Source organism: Somniosus microcephalus, chromosome 11, assembly GCF_052327205.1.
Source record: "Somniosus microcephalus isolate GS21.2 chromosome 11, FLI_Smic_1.0, whole genome shotgun sequence".
Taxonomy (NCBI): Eukaryota; Metazoa; Chordata; class Chondrichthyes; order Squaliformes; family Somniosidae; genus Somniosus; species Somniosus microcephalus.
The window spans coordinates 239,338,369-239,355,046 of record NC_140997.1 but is presented as its reverse complement, the minus strand read 5'-3'; the positions used below and the strand labels follow the sequence as shown (position 1 = coordinate 239,355,046).

General features: G+C 50.5%; 1 protein-coding gene across 4 annotated transcripts in view; it reads left to right on the top strand.

Moving 5' to 3' along the window:
* The window catches only part of LOC147111381 (protein kinase C delta type-like), a 102,617-nt gene that overhangs the window by 64,952 nt on the left and 20,987 nt on the right, over nt 1-16,678 (top strand). For all 4 annotated transcript variants that reach the window (XM_086002206.1, XM_086002208.1, XM_086002207.1 and 1 more), the window contains 7 exons: nt 5,898-6,057; nt 6,661-6,692; nt 6,776-6,861; nt 8,922-9,051; nt 9,147-9,247; nt 10,339-10,447; nt 13,420-13,565. In XM_086002206.1, coding sequence (XP_085858332.1) covers nt 5,898-6,057; nt 6,661-6,692; nt 6,776-6,861; nt 8,922-9,051; nt 9,147-9,247; nt 10,339-10,447; nt 13,420-13,565 — 764 coding nt within the window. The remainder of the gene's footprint in view (nt 1-5,897; nt 6,058-6,660; nt 6,693-6,775; nt 6,862-8,921; nt 9,052-9,146; nt 9,248-10,338; nt 10,448-13,419; nt 13,566-16,678) is intronic.

Sequence of the window (16,678 nt, the reverse complement as noted above, 5' to 3'; positions counted from 1 at the left end):
TTACCCACGAGGTTATGGAGGCTTCAGGGTCCTAATGCCTGTCGCTTCCAGTCGCTGGAAGCTGTCAGGATTTCTGCTGCCCTTCAGTTTTCAGTGGGGTGTTGAGGATTGGAACCTCTCTTCAACGTCCTGTCTTTGGACGAAGCCGCTGTGGAATAACTGCCGCAGGGTTCGAACCGACTCGTCGCCAGTGTTAAGTATGTGTATTGTATTGAACAATTAACACAAAGACTTAAACGTATAACTCAAACAGGTCTTTACTGGTTGGAGGTAGGGACTATACATAGGTCTTTACTTCATGCCCACAGGCGGGAACTGAGGGGGATCAGTACCCACAGTACTATTTATACCCCTATGGCCAGGAGTGGTACTGCGTATCACTACGCCCAACAAGTAGTGCAGTCCTGTCCATAGGTTCAAAGTAGCACACATATTACATACACAACAGTTCCCAGTTTTCTCTCCCTCCTTTCTTAAATAGCGGGGTTACATTTGCTATCCTCCAATCTGCAGGAACCGTTCCAGAATCTATAGAATTTTGGAAGATGACAACCAATGCGTCCACTATCCCAATGGCCACCTCTTTCAAACCCTAGGATGTAGGTCATCCGGTCCTTGGGATTTATCAACTTTTAGTCCCATTAATTTTGCTAGTACTGTTTTTTTACTAAATAATTTCTTTAAGTTCCTCATTCTCGCCACACCCTTGGTTTTCTCGTATTTCTGGGAGGTTTTTCGTGTCTTCCTCCGTGAAGACAGAAACAAAGTATTTATTTAATTTCTCTGCCATTTCCTCATTCCGCATTATAAATTCTCCCGTCTCTGACTGTAAAGGACCTACATTTACCTTCGCCAGTCTTTTCTTTTTCACATACCTATAGAAGCTTTTACAATCCATTTTTATATTTTTCGCTAGTTTGTCCTCATATTCCATTTTCCCTTTATCAATTTCTTGGTCCCCCTTTGCTGATTTCTAAAAAGATCCCAATCCTCAGGCTGACTGCTTTTTCTGGCAACTTTATAAGCTTCCTCCTTTGACTTCATACTAGCTTTAATTTCTTTTGTTAGCCATGGTTGGATCACTTTTCCTTTTGGGTTTTTATGCCCTAGAGGAATATATGTTTGTTGCAAATTATGCATTATTTCCTTGAATGTTAGCCATTGTATGTCCACCTTCATACCTTTTAGTGCAGTCTCCCAATCTACCATGGCCAACTTGTCCCTCATACCCTTGTAGTTTCCTCTGTTTAGATTGAAGACCTTAGTTTCAGATTGGGCTACATCACTCTCAAACTTAATATAAAATTCAATCATATTATGGTCCCTTGTCCCTAAAGGCCCCTTTACCACAAGATTATTGATTAGCCCTTTCTCATTACACAGTACCAGATCCAGAATAGCCTGTTTCCTGGTTGGTTCCTCCACATACTGATCCAGGAAACCATCTCGCATGCATTCCAAGAATTCATCCTCCACACCATTAGTGGTAATTTGATTTGCCCAGTCAATATGTAGATTAAAGTCCCCCATGATTACCGTATTGCCCTTGTTACATACACTTCTAATTTCTTGATTGATACTGTGCCCTACATTACCACTACTGTTCGGTGGCCTATACACAACTCCCACCAATGTTTTCCGCCCTTTGCTGTTTCTTAGCTCCACCCAAACTGATTCCAGTTCTACATCACAATCTGCCAAGCCAAGATCTTTTATCTCTACCATACCGATCTCATCCCTTATTAACAGCACTACGCCACCTCCTTTTCCTTTTTGTCTGTCCTTCCTAAATGTTGAGTACCCTGGAACATTCAGTTCCCAGCTTTGGTTACCCTGCAACCATGTCTCTGTAATGGCAATTACATCATACCCATTTACTTCTATTAGTGCCATTAATTAATCCATCATGTTGCGAATGCTACGTGCATTTAGATAAAGTGCCTTCAACTTTGCCTGTTTAATATTTTTCTGCACTTTGACCCCCTTTACTGTTGGCCTTTGTTTCTGCTCCCTACTAGTTTTGCTGACTACTTTTCTAACCTTTACTTCCAGCTTTGTTTCTCTCTGTTCTGGGCCCACACTTAGGTTCCCAACAGCACTAGCAAACCCCACTGCGAGGATATTGGTACTGGTTCTGCCGAGGTGTAACCCGTCCAGCTTGTACAGGTCCCACCTTCCCCAGAATTGGTCCCAATGCCTCAGGAATTTAAATCCCTCCCTCCTACACCATCTCTCCAGCTACGCATTCGTCTGGTCTGTTCTTCTATTTCTGCTCTCGCTAGCACGTGGCACTGGGAGTAATCCTGAGATTACTACCTTTTGAGTTCCTGCTTTTTAATTTATTTCCCAGCTCCCTATATTCTGCTTGCAGGACCTCGTCCCTCTTTCTATCTATGTCATTGGTACCGATATGGACCACGACCTCTGACTGTTCACCCTCCCCCTTCAGAATGCCCTGCAGCCGTTCAGTGACATCTTTGACCCTGGCACCAGGGATGCAACATACCATCCTGGAATCATGTCTGCGGCATCAGAAACGTCTATCTGTTCCCCTTACGATAGAATCCCCTATCACTATTGCTCTCCAACTCTTTTTCCCTCCCCTCCTGTGCAGCTGAGCCACTCGGAGTGCCACGAACTTGGCTCTTGCTGCATTCCCCTGAGAAACCATCTCCCCCAGCAGTATCCGAAACGGAAAATCTGTTGGAGAGGGAGATGGACCCAGGGGACTCCTGCACTTCCTTCCTAGTTCTTTTACTCTGTCTGGCGGTCACCCATTCCCTTTCTGCCTGTGCACTCTTTACCTGCAGTGTGACCACCTCGTTAAACGTGCTATCCACATAGATCTCAGCCTCGCGGATGCTCCACAGTGACTCCAGCCGCTGCTCCAGATCCGAAACACGGATTTCGAGTAGCTGCAGCTGGATACACTTCCTGCACATGTATTCGCCCTGGACACCGAAAGTGTCCTTGACTTCCCACGTAGCACAGGAGGAGCACTCCACACTGCCGAGCTGCCCTGCCATGTCCTACTCTTAATTTACTCCCTTTACTTCCTCTAAATTAAAGAAAATTACTTCACTTTAAACACTACTTACTCTAAACTAGAGACCTTACTTTTACTTTAAAGACTGGACTGTAGAAATACTCACCAGGTCCTACTTGCCAATCAGCTCCTTCCCTGGTTTTGACATCACTTTAGCGGTTTTGCTGTTGTTGGTTTGACTGCTCCTGCTCTCCGACTCTTTCCTGGGTGTAAAGTAAGAACCGCGTCCTACAGGATGAAAAGCAAAGGCGAAGCAAGGGCGCTCCTCCTTCCACTCCTCACCTAACTCAGTGCAAACTGCACTCAGTGTAGATCGCTCTGCAAAGCCTGTTTTTATAGGCCTTGTTTCCCTGGTTAACTGCCTTCAGCTGCTCTGAATTATCCTCTGCCTTCTCCGGGGCTGCCGACTCCTTTCAGGTCTGCTGTCCTCAGCCTCCCGTGCCCTTTATCCTCTGCCTTCTCCGGGACTACCGACTCCTTTCAGGTCCGCTGTCCTCAGCCTCCCGTGCCCTTTATCCTCTGCCTTCTCCGGGGCTGCCGACTCCTTTCAGGTCCGCTGTCCTCGGCCTCCCGCGCTCTTTATCCTCTGCCTTCTCCAGTGCTGCCGACTCCTTTCAGGTCTGCTGTCCTCGGCCTCCCGCGCTCTTTATCCTCGGCCTTCTCCGGGGCTGCCGACTCCTTTCAGGTCTGCTGTCCTCGGCCTCCCGCGCTCTTTATCCTCTGCCTTCTCCGGGGCTGCCGACTCCTTTCAGGTCCGCTGTCCTCAGCCTCCCGTGCCCTTTATCCTCTGCCTTCTCCGGTGCTGCTGACTCCTTTCAGGGCAGCACGGTGGCATAGTGGTTAGCACTGTTGCCTCACAGCGCCAGGGACCCGGGTTCAAATCCGGCCTCGGGCGACTGTGTGGAGTTTGCACATTCTCCCCGTGTTTGCGTGGGTTTCCTCCGGGTGCTCCGGTTTCCTCCCACAGTCCAAAGATGTGCGGGTTAGGTTGATTGGCTATGATAAAAAATTGGCCCTTAGTGTTAGGGGGGATTAAATACACGGGGTTACGGGGGGATGGCTGTCGGTGTAGGGACCGGGTGCTAGGGTTTGGATGATCAGCCATGATCTCGTTGAATGGCGGAGCAGGCTCGAAGGGCCGAATGGCCTACTCCTCCTATCTTCTATGTTTCTATGTCTGCTGTCCTCGGCCTCCCGCGCTCTTTATCCTCTGCCTTCTCCGGGGCTGCCGACTCCTTTCAGGTCCGCTGTCCTCGGCCTCCCGCGCTCTTTATCCTCTGCCTTCTCCGGGGCTGCCGACTCCTTTCAGGTCCGCTGTCCTCGGCCTCCCGCGCTCTTTATCCTCGGCCTTCTCCGGGGCTGCCGACTCCTTTCAGGTCCGCTGTCCTCGGCCTCCCGCGCTCTTTATCCTCGGCCTTCTCCGGGGCTGCCGACTCCTTTTATCAACAGTTTGTTGGTTGTCAGTTTGTCATAAAACCCAACTGATTCACTAATGTCCTTTAGGAGTGACGAAGGCAGGGTTGGTGTGGGACTGGAGTCACATATAGGCCAGACCGGGTAAGGACGGCAGGTTTCACTCCCTGAAGAACATCAGTGAACCAGTTGGGTTTTTACAACAATCCAACAGCCTCATGGTCACTTTTTTTATTTCCAGATTTATTTTAAACTGAATCCAAATTCTAAAATTTTGGTGGGAGGGTTTGAACTCTGGTTCTCTGGATTATCCGTCCAATTGTTGTTGTTTTGTTTGACGGGAAAAGCTTATGGTGGGATGTCTAGTTTGGCTCTCCACTCGATGGCCTCCTGAGATGCCGAGTGGAGAAACGAGGTGCCTCCCGCAACAGATCTCAGTGGGCAGGTTGATGTGACGTGTCCCATGGTCTGGGACTCGTGGCCACAGTCACACTTCGGGTCGTCCCTCATCTTCCACTAGTGGAGCAGGTGGCCACATCGTCCGTCCCTGTGCGGACTGGGTTGAGCACCGTCCACTCTCTACGAGGGAGGTCGAAGTCAGGGACCTCTGCTGCTGGGTCAGTGGGAGATGTTGGTTCCTTACGTTGCTCATGGCGAATGGCAGGCGGGGCATTGTGGGACAGCACCGGGAGCCACTCGGCTGTAGTGGACTTGAGTGTCCCTGACACCATCCTCATGGCAGCGTTTAGCGGAACGTCCGCGATCTGTGTGGCTGCTGCAGGACCATGAGGCAGAGCAGTATTCTGCAGCAGAGTCGACGAGGGCCACTGCTGCGGTGCGAAGTGTTCTTGCTGTGCTCCCCCATGACCTTCCAGCGAGTTTCCAGACCAGGTTCACCCTGGTTTTTACTTTTTGGCCGGTGTGGTTGAGATGAGGCCAATAGGTGAGGGTCCTGTCCAGGGTGACGCCAGGGCCTTTGGGTGGGTAAGTCACCTTCTGCAGAAGGAAACGTTGAGGTCTTTCCCGGCAATGTTGTTGTTCAGATGGAATGCCGACACAACAGTCTTCTCTGGATTGGGGGGTGGGGCCAGGTCCGGAAGTAGCGTTCCAGTAGGTCCAGATCGCTCGTGAGACCGACTTGCTTCCTCTAGCGTGGATGCCTGCATCAGTAGTGCTGTCATCGGCATAGGTGAACTTCCGGGATTTGGTGCAGGGCATGTCCGCCGTGTAGATGTTGACAAAGGTTGGTGTGAACACTGGCCCCTGTGCCAGACCATTGGCCGTCTGTTTGGCTGGCCTTGTCACCAAAACAGACATGGAACTTACGGTTGTCCAGTAACAATCCCTACACAACTGTCCGCGATCCTGAGCCCAAGACTACCCGTCCGCGCAATGTTGAGGAGCAGTGACCCTGATGAGCTGCTCTTTGTGTCCACAGATTGCCACCAGTTTGTGAGCGAGGAGGATGGGGCGGTGACTCTGAACCGGAGGCGAGGAGCAATCAAACAGGCCAAAATCCACTACATCAAGAACCATGAGTTCATCGCCACCTTCTTCCGGCAGCCCACCTTCTGCTCCGTGTGCCGGGATTTTGTCTGGTAAAGATCGCGGTGCAGAGCCAGGGTGTGACTGTGACTCGGGGTAACCGCGTGTAAACGCTGAGTCCACAGCTGATTGATGGCAACTTGGAAGGGCCGGGGGAGGGGAGGGGCCGAGGAGGGGGGTTTGTGGCCAGGCAGTCCCTAGGGGAGGGGGGGGGAGGGGAGGGGCCGAGGAGGGGGGTTTTAGCCAGGCGGCCCCTGGGGGGAGGGGGGGGGAGGGGAGGGGACGAGGTGGGGGGTTGTGGCCAGGCGGCCCCTGGGGGGGGAGGGGCCGAGGAGGGGGGGGAGGGGCCAGGCAGTCCCTGGGGGAGGGGGGGGGCGCCGAGGTGGGAGGGGGGGCGGAGGGGATGAGGAGGGTGGTTGTGGCCAGGCGGTCCCTGGGGGAGGGAGGGGGATGGGGGGAGGCTCTCGGACCCGACCCTGGTGCTAGCCCTGCTGTCATTGGTTCAATTCCCCTCTGAATACAGTGTGGGCAGAGGCCCCCGCCCCCCCCCCCCCCCAGCTGTCTCGGGACGGGTGCTCTGTATTTTGCGCTGTGGTGACCTGCGATGTTGTGTCTGTGTTTAGAACAACTTGCTGAGTGTTAACTCTCCTCCACAGGGGCCTGAACAAGCAGGGGTACCAATGTCGACGTGAGTATCTGCCATTCTCTGACACAATCCTCGCTCGCCACTCTCACTCTCTGGCTCTAATTCTGTCTGTAATTTCCCTGCAGAGTGCAATGCCGCAATCCACAAGAAATGTATCGATAAAATCATCGGCCGATGTACTGGCACTGCCACCAACAGCAGAGACACCGTGGTAAGTGACCCCGACCCCCGAACTGTGACCTTCCCCAGAGCCTCCTCTCTCTCTCTCTCTCTCTCTCTCTCTCTCTCACTCTCTCTCTACCCACTCTCTCTCTACCCACTCTCTACCCACTCTCTCTCTACCCACTCTCTCTCTACCCACTCTCTCTCTACCCACTCTCTCTCCCACTCTCTCTCCCACTCTCTCTCCCCCTCTCTCTCCTCCCTCTCTCCCCCCCTCTCTCTCTCTATACTCTCTCTCTCTCTCTCTCTCTCTCTCTCTCTCTCTATACCCTCTCTCTCTCTCTCTCTCTCTCTCTCTCTCTACCCCTCTCTCTCTCTCTCTCTCTCTCTCTCTCTCTCTCTCTCTCTCTCTCTCTCCTTCCTCCCCTGCCCATCCTCCCGCTGATACATTGATCATTAGGCGGGGGTGAGGGGACAATATTACCTCGAATGTTTTCCCCCTGCGCGGGCCCTTTGAATTTGCCGCGTGACATAGAAACATAGAAACATAGAAGATAGGAGGAGTCGGCCATTCGGCCCATCGAGCCTGCTCCGCCATTCAATGAGATCATGGCTGATCATCCAAATTCAGTACCCTGTCCCTGCCTTCTCCCCATATCCCTTGATCCCTTTAGCCTTAAGAAATATATGCAACTCTTTCTTGAATATATTTAATGAATTGGCCTCAACTGCCTTCTGTGGTAGAGAATTCCACAGGTTCACCACTCTCTGGGTGAAGAAATTCCTCCTCATCTCTGTCCTAAATGGCCTACCCCTTATCCTTAGACTGTGATCCCTGGTTCTGGACTCCCCGACCATCGGGAACATCCTACCTGCATCTAGTCTGTCCAGTCCTGTTAGAATTTTATAAGTTTCAATGAGATTCCCTCTCATTCTTCTAAACTCCAGCGAGTATAAGCCCAATCGATCCAATCTCTCCTCAGACGTCATTCCTGCCATCCCAGGTATCAGTCTGGTGAATCTTCGCTGAACTCCCTCCATGGCAAGAACATCCTTCCTCAGATAAGGCAACCAAAACTGCACACAATACTCAAGGTGTGGTCTCACCAAGGCCCTGTACAACTGCAGCAAGACATCCTTGTTCCTGTACTCGAATCCTCTCGCTACGAAGGCCAACATACCATTTGCCTTCTTAACCGCCTGCTGCACCTGCATGCTTACCTTCAGCGACTGGTGCACAAGGACACCCGGGTCTCGTTGCACTTCCCTTCTCCCAATCTATTGCCATTCAGATAATAATCTGCCTTCCTGTTTTTGACACCAAAGTGGATAACCTCGCATTTATCCACGTTATAGTGCATCTGCCATGCTTCTGCCTAATCACCCAACCTGTCCAAATCATCCTGGAGTTTCTCTGCATCCTCCTCACAGCACACACGCCCACCCAGCTTTGTGTCGTCTGCAAACTTGGAGATATTACATTTAGTTCCCTCGTCTAGATCATTAATATATATTGTGAATAGCTGGGGTCCTAAGACTAGTAGGTACCCCACTAGTCATTGCCTGCCACTCAGAAAAAGACCCGTTTATTCCAACTCTTTGCTTTCTGTCTGCCAACCAGTTCTCTATCCAAGTCAATACCTTGCCCCCAATCCCATGTGCCTTAACTTTACACGCTAATCTCTTATGCAGGACCTTATCGAAAGCCTTCTGAAAGTCCAAATCCACTGGTTGTCCGTTATCTATTTTACCAGTTACATCCTCAAAAAATTCCAGTAGATTAGTGACCACGCATGCGCGGTATCTTTTCCTGCGGCGGCGCTGGTGAGCAGCCTGCGCGGGACCTCGGGGAACATTGGTTGGGTGCGGGGTCAGTGAATGTACCAATGTCGCTATACGATATCCATATGCTGCTATACATTGTCACTATGCGGCGCCCCCGTATCGCCGTGCGGCATCCCCGTACCGCCATGCGGCGCCCCGTATCGCCATGCGGCATCCCCGTACCGCCGTGCGGCGCCCCCGTACCGCCATGCGGCGCCCCCGTACCGCCGTGCAGCGTCTGAAATCTGTTGAGTGTTGCTGTCATTTTAACACTTTGTTCTCCAGTTCCAGAAGGAGCGCTTCAACATCGATGTTCCACACCGGTTTAAAGTGAACAACTACATGAGCCCGACATTCTGTGATCACTGCGGCAGCTTGCTGTGGGGGCTGGTCAAGCAAGGACTCAAGTGTGAAGGTGCGGCTTTTGCCTTTTACCAAAGCTCAGCAGACGTCTCCGCGCCCCGCGCTGTTTCACCTCGGTAAATGCCGCTGTTTCTCTTCCCACTGCAGAATGTACGATGAATGTGCACCACAAGTGTCAGTCCAAAGTGGCCAATCTCTGCGGAATCAACCAGAAACTGATGGCCGAGGCACTCAACCAGATCAGCATGGTAAGGAAATCCCCGGTTACCGGCCCCCTGTCGCCGGGCCAGGGAGTAATGGTGGAGGCACGGGTGTGTAGCCAGGAAAGGGAGCTGCACCAGACCCCATGTAGCTGCTGTGGTCGAGGGGTCCCGCTCTCCGTCTCACTCTCGTACTCGCTGCAACTCTGTCTCTTCTGTTCAGAAGTTACTTGGAAGGATACAGCACAGAAAGAGGCCATTCGGCCCATTGTACCTGTGCCTGCTCTTTCCCCAGAGCCCTGCAAATTTTTCCTGTTCAAATATTTATTCAATTCCCTTTTGAAAATTATTATTGAATCTGCTTCCACCGCCCTTTCAGGCAGTGAATTCCAGATCACAACAACTCGCTGGCCTAGAAATTCAGTTGCCTTAGCGCCGCTTTTGAGGCGCTAGAGGGACTAGCGCCAGAGTTATGGCCAGTTTAAAAATTCCCTGGGGCCCTAAATCGGCGTTGCACCGGTAGCGCTGCGCCGGCACCGATTACGTCATCGGTGTGCCGGGCTCATTTTTAGACAGATTTGCGCGGGCCGCGGCCGGGTGCAGGCAGCTCCTCCTTAACGGAAGGAGGAGGCCTGCACTTCCCGAGCCTGCCACACCGCATCGGGTGCCGCAGCGCCGGAATTGCGGCGCGAAACGGCAGTTAGCGCCGATTTACCGCCGCAAAGACCCTTCAGTAGCGCCGGCAGCCGTTTGGGCGCGGCCCTGCTGAATTTTTGGCGCGCGCAGGGGGACTTAGCGCCGGCACTAACTTCCGGCGCTAAAGCCCTGGCTAAGCCAAAACCCAATTTCTAGGCCGCTGTGTTTAAAAAAATTTTTTTTTTCAATTCTCCTCCTCTCTTCCTCTGGTTCTTTTGCCAATGACCTTCAATCTGTGTCCTCTGGTTACCGACCCTCCTGCCATTGGGAACAGTTTCTCCTTATTTACGCGATCAAAACCGTTCATGATTTTGAACACCTCTATTAAATCTCCCCTTAACCTTCTCTGCTCGAAGGAGAACGACCCCAGCTTCTCCAGTCTCCACTTTTCTAATTGAGTGTAACGCTGTTCAGAGTTTTAAAATATTTTTTGTATTTCTCAGAAATCATCTACTCGGAAGTCGGATGGCGGTCTGTCTGACAATTCAAACATTGGGATTTATCAGCCTTTCAACACCACTGGATCTGGAACCCAAAACCTGGACAACACAGGTACCCGCACTGACCCCTCGGCACCTTCCCTTTAATGGGAGCCCGACTTAGGAGCTGGTGCTGTGGCTTCGAATGGTTGGCAAAGATGAAAAGAGTTGAAATGATCACGCTGACCGTGACTGACTCATGCTGGTGCTCTGAAGAACTGCAGCAGACGTGCGTCCACTAGACACGATGTGTAAACGCCCCAATGTGATGACCGGACTGTTACTGAATAGACAAGATAGGAAATAGGTCGGCGAGTTTGCTAAGATTGGGGTTCAGCCTCAGACAGTGGTCAGGGGGTAGAGTCGGTAGTGAGGGAACAGAGTTTGTTGTTGAGACGATGACTTTCGACTTCCCAATGTCAGATGAGCAGTTCGATAACCCTGAGGCACTGGAGGGGTGGAGAGAGGTGGAGGTGGGTGTCCTCGGCGTACATGTGTAAACGGAGCCCATGTGGCTGGATGATGTCACCGAGGGGCAGTGTGTGGAAGAGGAGGAGGCCAAGGATGGATCTTTGGAGGACTCCGGAGGTGGGGGGGTGGGTGGGGGGCGGTGGGTGTAGGGGCTGGGGGGCGGTGGGTGTAGGGGCTGGGGGGATGCCATTGGTGATGATGGTCTGAGGATGATTGGAAAGGTAAGCGGGCTGGAGGGGGATGGTGTGGTCGACCAAGTCAAAGGCTGCAGAGAAGACCAGGTGGGATAATGCCCCATGGTCCAGATACAGAACGTTGGAGCTGATTGATTGCTGTGGGAAGGTAGAACCCGAGATGGACACGGATTTGGGAGGCGACAACACGCTTCAAAGGCTTTGTAGTGGAAAGGGAGGTTGGAGATGGGATGGTTGTTGGCAAGGATGCAGCGGTCAAGGGTGGGTTTTTCAAGGAGGGGGTGATTTACATAGAAGTTACAATATAGAAACAGGCCATTCAGTCCAACTAGTCTGTGTCAGTGTTTACCCGCCACACGGGAGTGGGGCCTGGAATGGACGTTGCGCAGTCAGCAGGTTATGGGGAATAGGGTCAAGTGAGCAGGACTGGGCTCTCATGGACGAGACGAATAAGTCGGGAGAGGGCTCCACGCACAAGGATGAAATCGTTAGTTAGAAACAGGCCTGTCCAGACAGGAACACGGAAGGTCACGCATGTACCTCCACACGCACAGTTGCTGGTGTTCTTGTCGTGTGCTCAACTGCTCCCGGTGAACACCAGCAGGGATTCTGCCTCATCCGCCTGGGTTCTAAGGTGCCGATAATTGCTCAGGTTATTGGTGCTGTGCCCATTCTATCGGCAGTGTTTAACATGAACCATAAACAAATTAGCATTGAGGGGAGGAGGTACTAGCAGTTTTAGCGGACTTAAAAGTGGATAAATTCCCAGGCCCAGACGAGATGTATCCCAGGCTGCTGTGTGAGGCAAGGGAGGAGATTGCAGGGGCTCTTGACGCACATTTTCAGAACCTCTCTGGCCACAGGGGAGGTGCCAGAGGACTGGAGGACAGCTAACGTAGTACCATTATTCAAGAAGGGTAGTAGGGATAAACCAGGGAATTACAGGCCGGTGAGCCTAACATCAGTGGTAGAGAAATTAATGGAAAACATTCTGAGGGACAGAATTAGTCTCCACTTGGAGAGGCAGGGATTAATCGAGGATAGTCAGCATGGCTTTGTCGGGGAGATCATGTCTAACTAATTTGATTGAATTTTTCGAGGGGGTGACTACGTGTGTGGATGAGGGTAGTGCAGTGAATGTAGTCTACATGGACTTCAGTAAGGCTTTTGACAAAGTCCCGCATGGGAGACTGGTCAAGAAGGTAAGAGCCCATGGGATCCAGGCAATTTGGCAGATTGGATCCAAAATTGGCTTAGTGGCAGGAGGCAGAGGGTGATGGTTGAAGGTTGTTTTTGTGACTGGAAGCCTGTGTCCAGTGGTGTACCGCAGTGACCGGTGTTGGGTCCTTTGCTGTTTGTAGTGTACATTAATGATTTAAGTATGAATGTAGGAGGTATGATCAGTAAGTTCGCAGATGACACACAAATTGGTGGAGTGGTAAATAGCGAGGAGGGAAGCCTCAGGCTACAGGACGATATAGATGGGTTGGTTAGATGGGCAGAACAGTGGCAAATGGAATTTAACCCTGAAAAGTGTGAGGTGATGCATTTTGGGAGGACTAACAAGGCAAGGGAGTACACAATGAATGGTAGGACCCTAGGAAGGACAGGGGATCAGATGGACCTTTGTGTGCATGTACATGGATCCCTGAAGGCTGCAGGACAGGTAGATAAGGTGGTTAAGAAGGCATATGGGATACTTGCCTTCATTAGCTGAGGCATCAAATATAAGAGCAGGGAGGTTATGGTGGAGCTGTACAAAACGCTAGTAAGGCCACAGCTGGAATACTGTGTGCAATTCTGGTCGCCAGACTATAGGAAGGATGTGATTGCATTGGAGAGGGTGCAGAGGAGATTCACCAGGATGTTACCTGGGCTGGAGCGCTTCAGCTATGAAGAGAGACTGGACAGGCTGGGGTTGTTTTCCTTAGAGCAGAGAAGGCTGAGGGGGGACCTGATTGAGATGTACAACGTTGAGGGGCATAGATAGGGTAGATAGAAAGGAACTTTTCCCCTTAGTAGAGGGGTCAATAACCAGGGTGCATAGTTTGAAGGTAAGGGGCAGGAGGTTTAGAAGGGATTTGAGGAAAAACTTTTTCACCCAGCAGGTGGTTGGAATCTGGAACTCCCTGCCTGAAAGGGTGGTAGAGGCAGGAACCCTCACAACATTCAAGAAGCATTTAGATGAGCACTTGAAATGCCATAGCATACAAGGCTACGGACCAAGTGCTGGAAAATGGGATTAGAATAGACAGGGCTTGATGGCTGGCGTGGACACGATGGGCCGAAGGGCCTCTTTCTGTGCTGTATATCTCTATGACTCTAGCTGACGACACTCAGCCAGACCTGTGCTCACAGCTTGATCTTTTCCTGTTTTCAGACAGTAACCAGTACGGCAAGCTGTGGGAGGATAACTCGCCAAAACCCCCCCTGCGCGGACCCAGTCTGCGTCGCGAATCGATGATGAAAGTGACCATCAACAACTTCACTTTGCACAAAGTGCTGGGAAAAGGAAGCTTCGGAAAAGTGAGTGTGGCTCCAGGAGCTTTAATATTGTGAGCAGGTTCCCCCCAGTCTGGGGCCTGGGGCGATCTCCACACCGGCAGTCTCCCTGTCTCGGTCAAGGGCCGGATGGTTCAGAAAAGTGTTTTTCTTCCAATTCTCTCCTCTCTTTCCCCCCCGCCCGCCACCCTTGTTGGGGTGCAGTTCAGTGAGTGCCGGCCACAGTGTTGTAACCCCGGGGAGCCCAGCTAGTGAGATTATGGAGAGCATCACTGTGTCCACCCCCCAGCACCTTCCACCACCCATTCCTGGCCTCGTAAACAGTAACAGGAACCCTGGCTAAAGGTTTACCTTTCCTAATCCAGAGGCTCAGCTAACGGACCACGGACTCTGGATGAACCTCAACTTTCTGGTCTGTTTCCCTCAGTACCACAGCATGCGGCGCAGTCACTGGAGTACATCACCACCCCCCCCCCCCCCCACACGCGCCAGTGCCCTCTCTGATTGATTAGCAGTCTTGTTGTGCGAGGCCCCTTGGGGATGAGCGATCATAATATGAAAGAATTCTTCATTAAGATGGAGAGTGAAGTATTTGACTCAGTGACTAGGGTCCTGAATTTAAATAAAGGAAACTACGATGGTATGAGGCGCGAGTTGGCTAGGTTGGATTGGGGAACGTTACTTAAAGGGTTGACGGTGGATAGGCAATGGCAAATATTTAAAGATCGCATGGATGAACTACAGAATTTGTTCATCCCTGATTGGCATAAAAATAAAACAAAAAAGGTGACTCAACCGTGGCTAACAAGGGAAATTAGGCATAGCATAAGATCCAAGGAGAGGACATATAAATTGGCCAGAAAAAGCAGCCAACCTGAGGATTGGGAGCAGTTTAGGATTCAGCAAAGGAGGACAAAAGGATTAATTAAGAGGGGGAAAATAGAGTATGAGAGTAAGATGTAGGGAACATAAAAACTGACTGTAAAAGCTTCTATAGATATGTGAAGAGAAAAAGATTGGTGAAGTCAAGCGTAGGTCCTTTGCAGTCAGAATCAGGGGAATTTATAATGGGGAACAAAGAAATGGCAGACCAATTAAATACATACTTTGGTTCTGTCTTCACAAAGGAGGACACAAATAACCTCCCAGAGATGTCGGGAACATAGGGTCTAATGAGAGGGAGGAACTGAATGAAATCAGTATTTGTAGGGAAATTGACGGGATTGAAGGCCGATAAATCCCCAGGGCCTAATGATCTACATCCTAGAGTACTTAAGGAAGCGGCCCTAGAAATGGTGAATGCATTGCTGGTCATCTTCCAAAATTCTATAGATTCTGGCACAGTTCCCATGGATTGGAGGGTAGCTAATGTAACCCCACTATTTAAAAAAGGTGGTAGAGAGAAAACGGGGAATTATAGACCGGTAAGCCTGACATCGGTAGTGGGGAAAACGCTAGAGTCCATTTATAAAAGATGTAATAGCAGAGCACTTGGAAAACAGTGACAGGATCGGACAAAGTCAACATGGTTAAATCCTGCTTGACTAATCTACTGGAATTTTTTGAGGATGTAATTGGTAGAATAGATAAGGGAGAACCAGTGGATGTGGTGTATTTGGACTTTCAGAAGGCTTTCGATAAGGTCCCGCATGAGAGATTAGCATGCAAAACTAAAGCACATGGGATGGGGTAAGGTACTGACTTGGATAAAGAATTGGTTGGTAGACAGGAAGCAAAGAGTTGGAATAAACGGGTCTTTTTCCGAATGGCAGGCAGTGACTGGTGGGGTACCGCAGGGATCGGTGCTAGGACCCCAGCTATTCACTATATATATTAATGATCTAGACGCAGGAACTAGATGTAATATCTCCAAGTTTGCAGACGACACAAAGCTGGGTGGGCGTGTGTGCTGTGAGGAGGATGCAGAGAAACTCCAGTATGATTTGGACAGGTTGGGTGATTGGGCAGATGCATGGCAGATGCAGTATAATGTGGATAAATGCAAGGTTATCCACTTTGGTGTCAAAAACAGGAAGGCAGATTATTATCTGAACGGCAATAGATTGGGAGAAGGGGAAGTGCAACGAGACCTGGGTGTTCTTGTACACCAGTCGCTGAAGGTAAGCATACAGGTGCAGCAGGCGGTTAAGGCAGCAAATGGTATGTTGGCCTTCATAGCGAGAGGATTCGAGTACAGGAGCAAGGATGTCTTGCTGCAGTTGTACAGGGCCTTGGTGAGACCACACCTTGAGTATTGTGTGCAGTTTTGGTCGCCTTATCTGATGAAGGATGTTCTTGCCATGGAGGGAGTGCAGCGAAAATCCACCAGGCTGATACCTGGGATGGCAGGAATGACGTACGAGGAGAGATTGGATCGATTGGGCTTATATTCGCTGGAGTTTAGAAGAATGAGAGGGGATCTCATTGAAACGTATAAAATTCTAACAGGACTAGACAGACTAGATGCAGGAAGGATGTTCCCGATGGCGGGGGGAGTCCAGAACCAGGGGTCACAGTCTAAGGATAAGGGGTAAGCCATTTAGGACTGAGACGAGAAGGAATTTCTTCACCCAGAGAGTGGTGAACCTGTGGAATTCTCTACCACAGAAGGCAGTAGAGGCCAATTCATTAAATATATTCAAGAAGGAGTTGGATGTATTTCTTAAGGCTAAAGGGATATGGGGAGAAAGCAGGGACCGGGTACTGAATTTGGATGATCAGCCATGATCTCATTGAATGGCGGGCAGGCTCGAGGGGCCGAATGGCCTACTCCTCCTATCTGTTGCCCAATTCTCTCTTTCAAATATTTGTCCACCTCCTCTAAAATGTTCTGCATTGTGTTTCCAGCGCAGTTTCCATGACGATAAGTTTATATTCTTGAGTTATCGATTCACCAATTGAAGTCGCTCCTAACTTTGAACATCATCAGATCTCCTCTTAACCTTCTTTGTTCTAATGAAAATCGGCCAGTTTCTCTGCTGTCCTCATCAGTAAAGCCTCATCGCTGTGAATCTCTCCCTCCCGTCCACTCAGCGTTCATTCTATATTTCCAGTGAACTGTCTCTTTATTGAGTCCACTGTAATTGGTAATCTTAACCATCGATTTCCCAAGTTTGTTCACTATTTCTGTTGTTGTC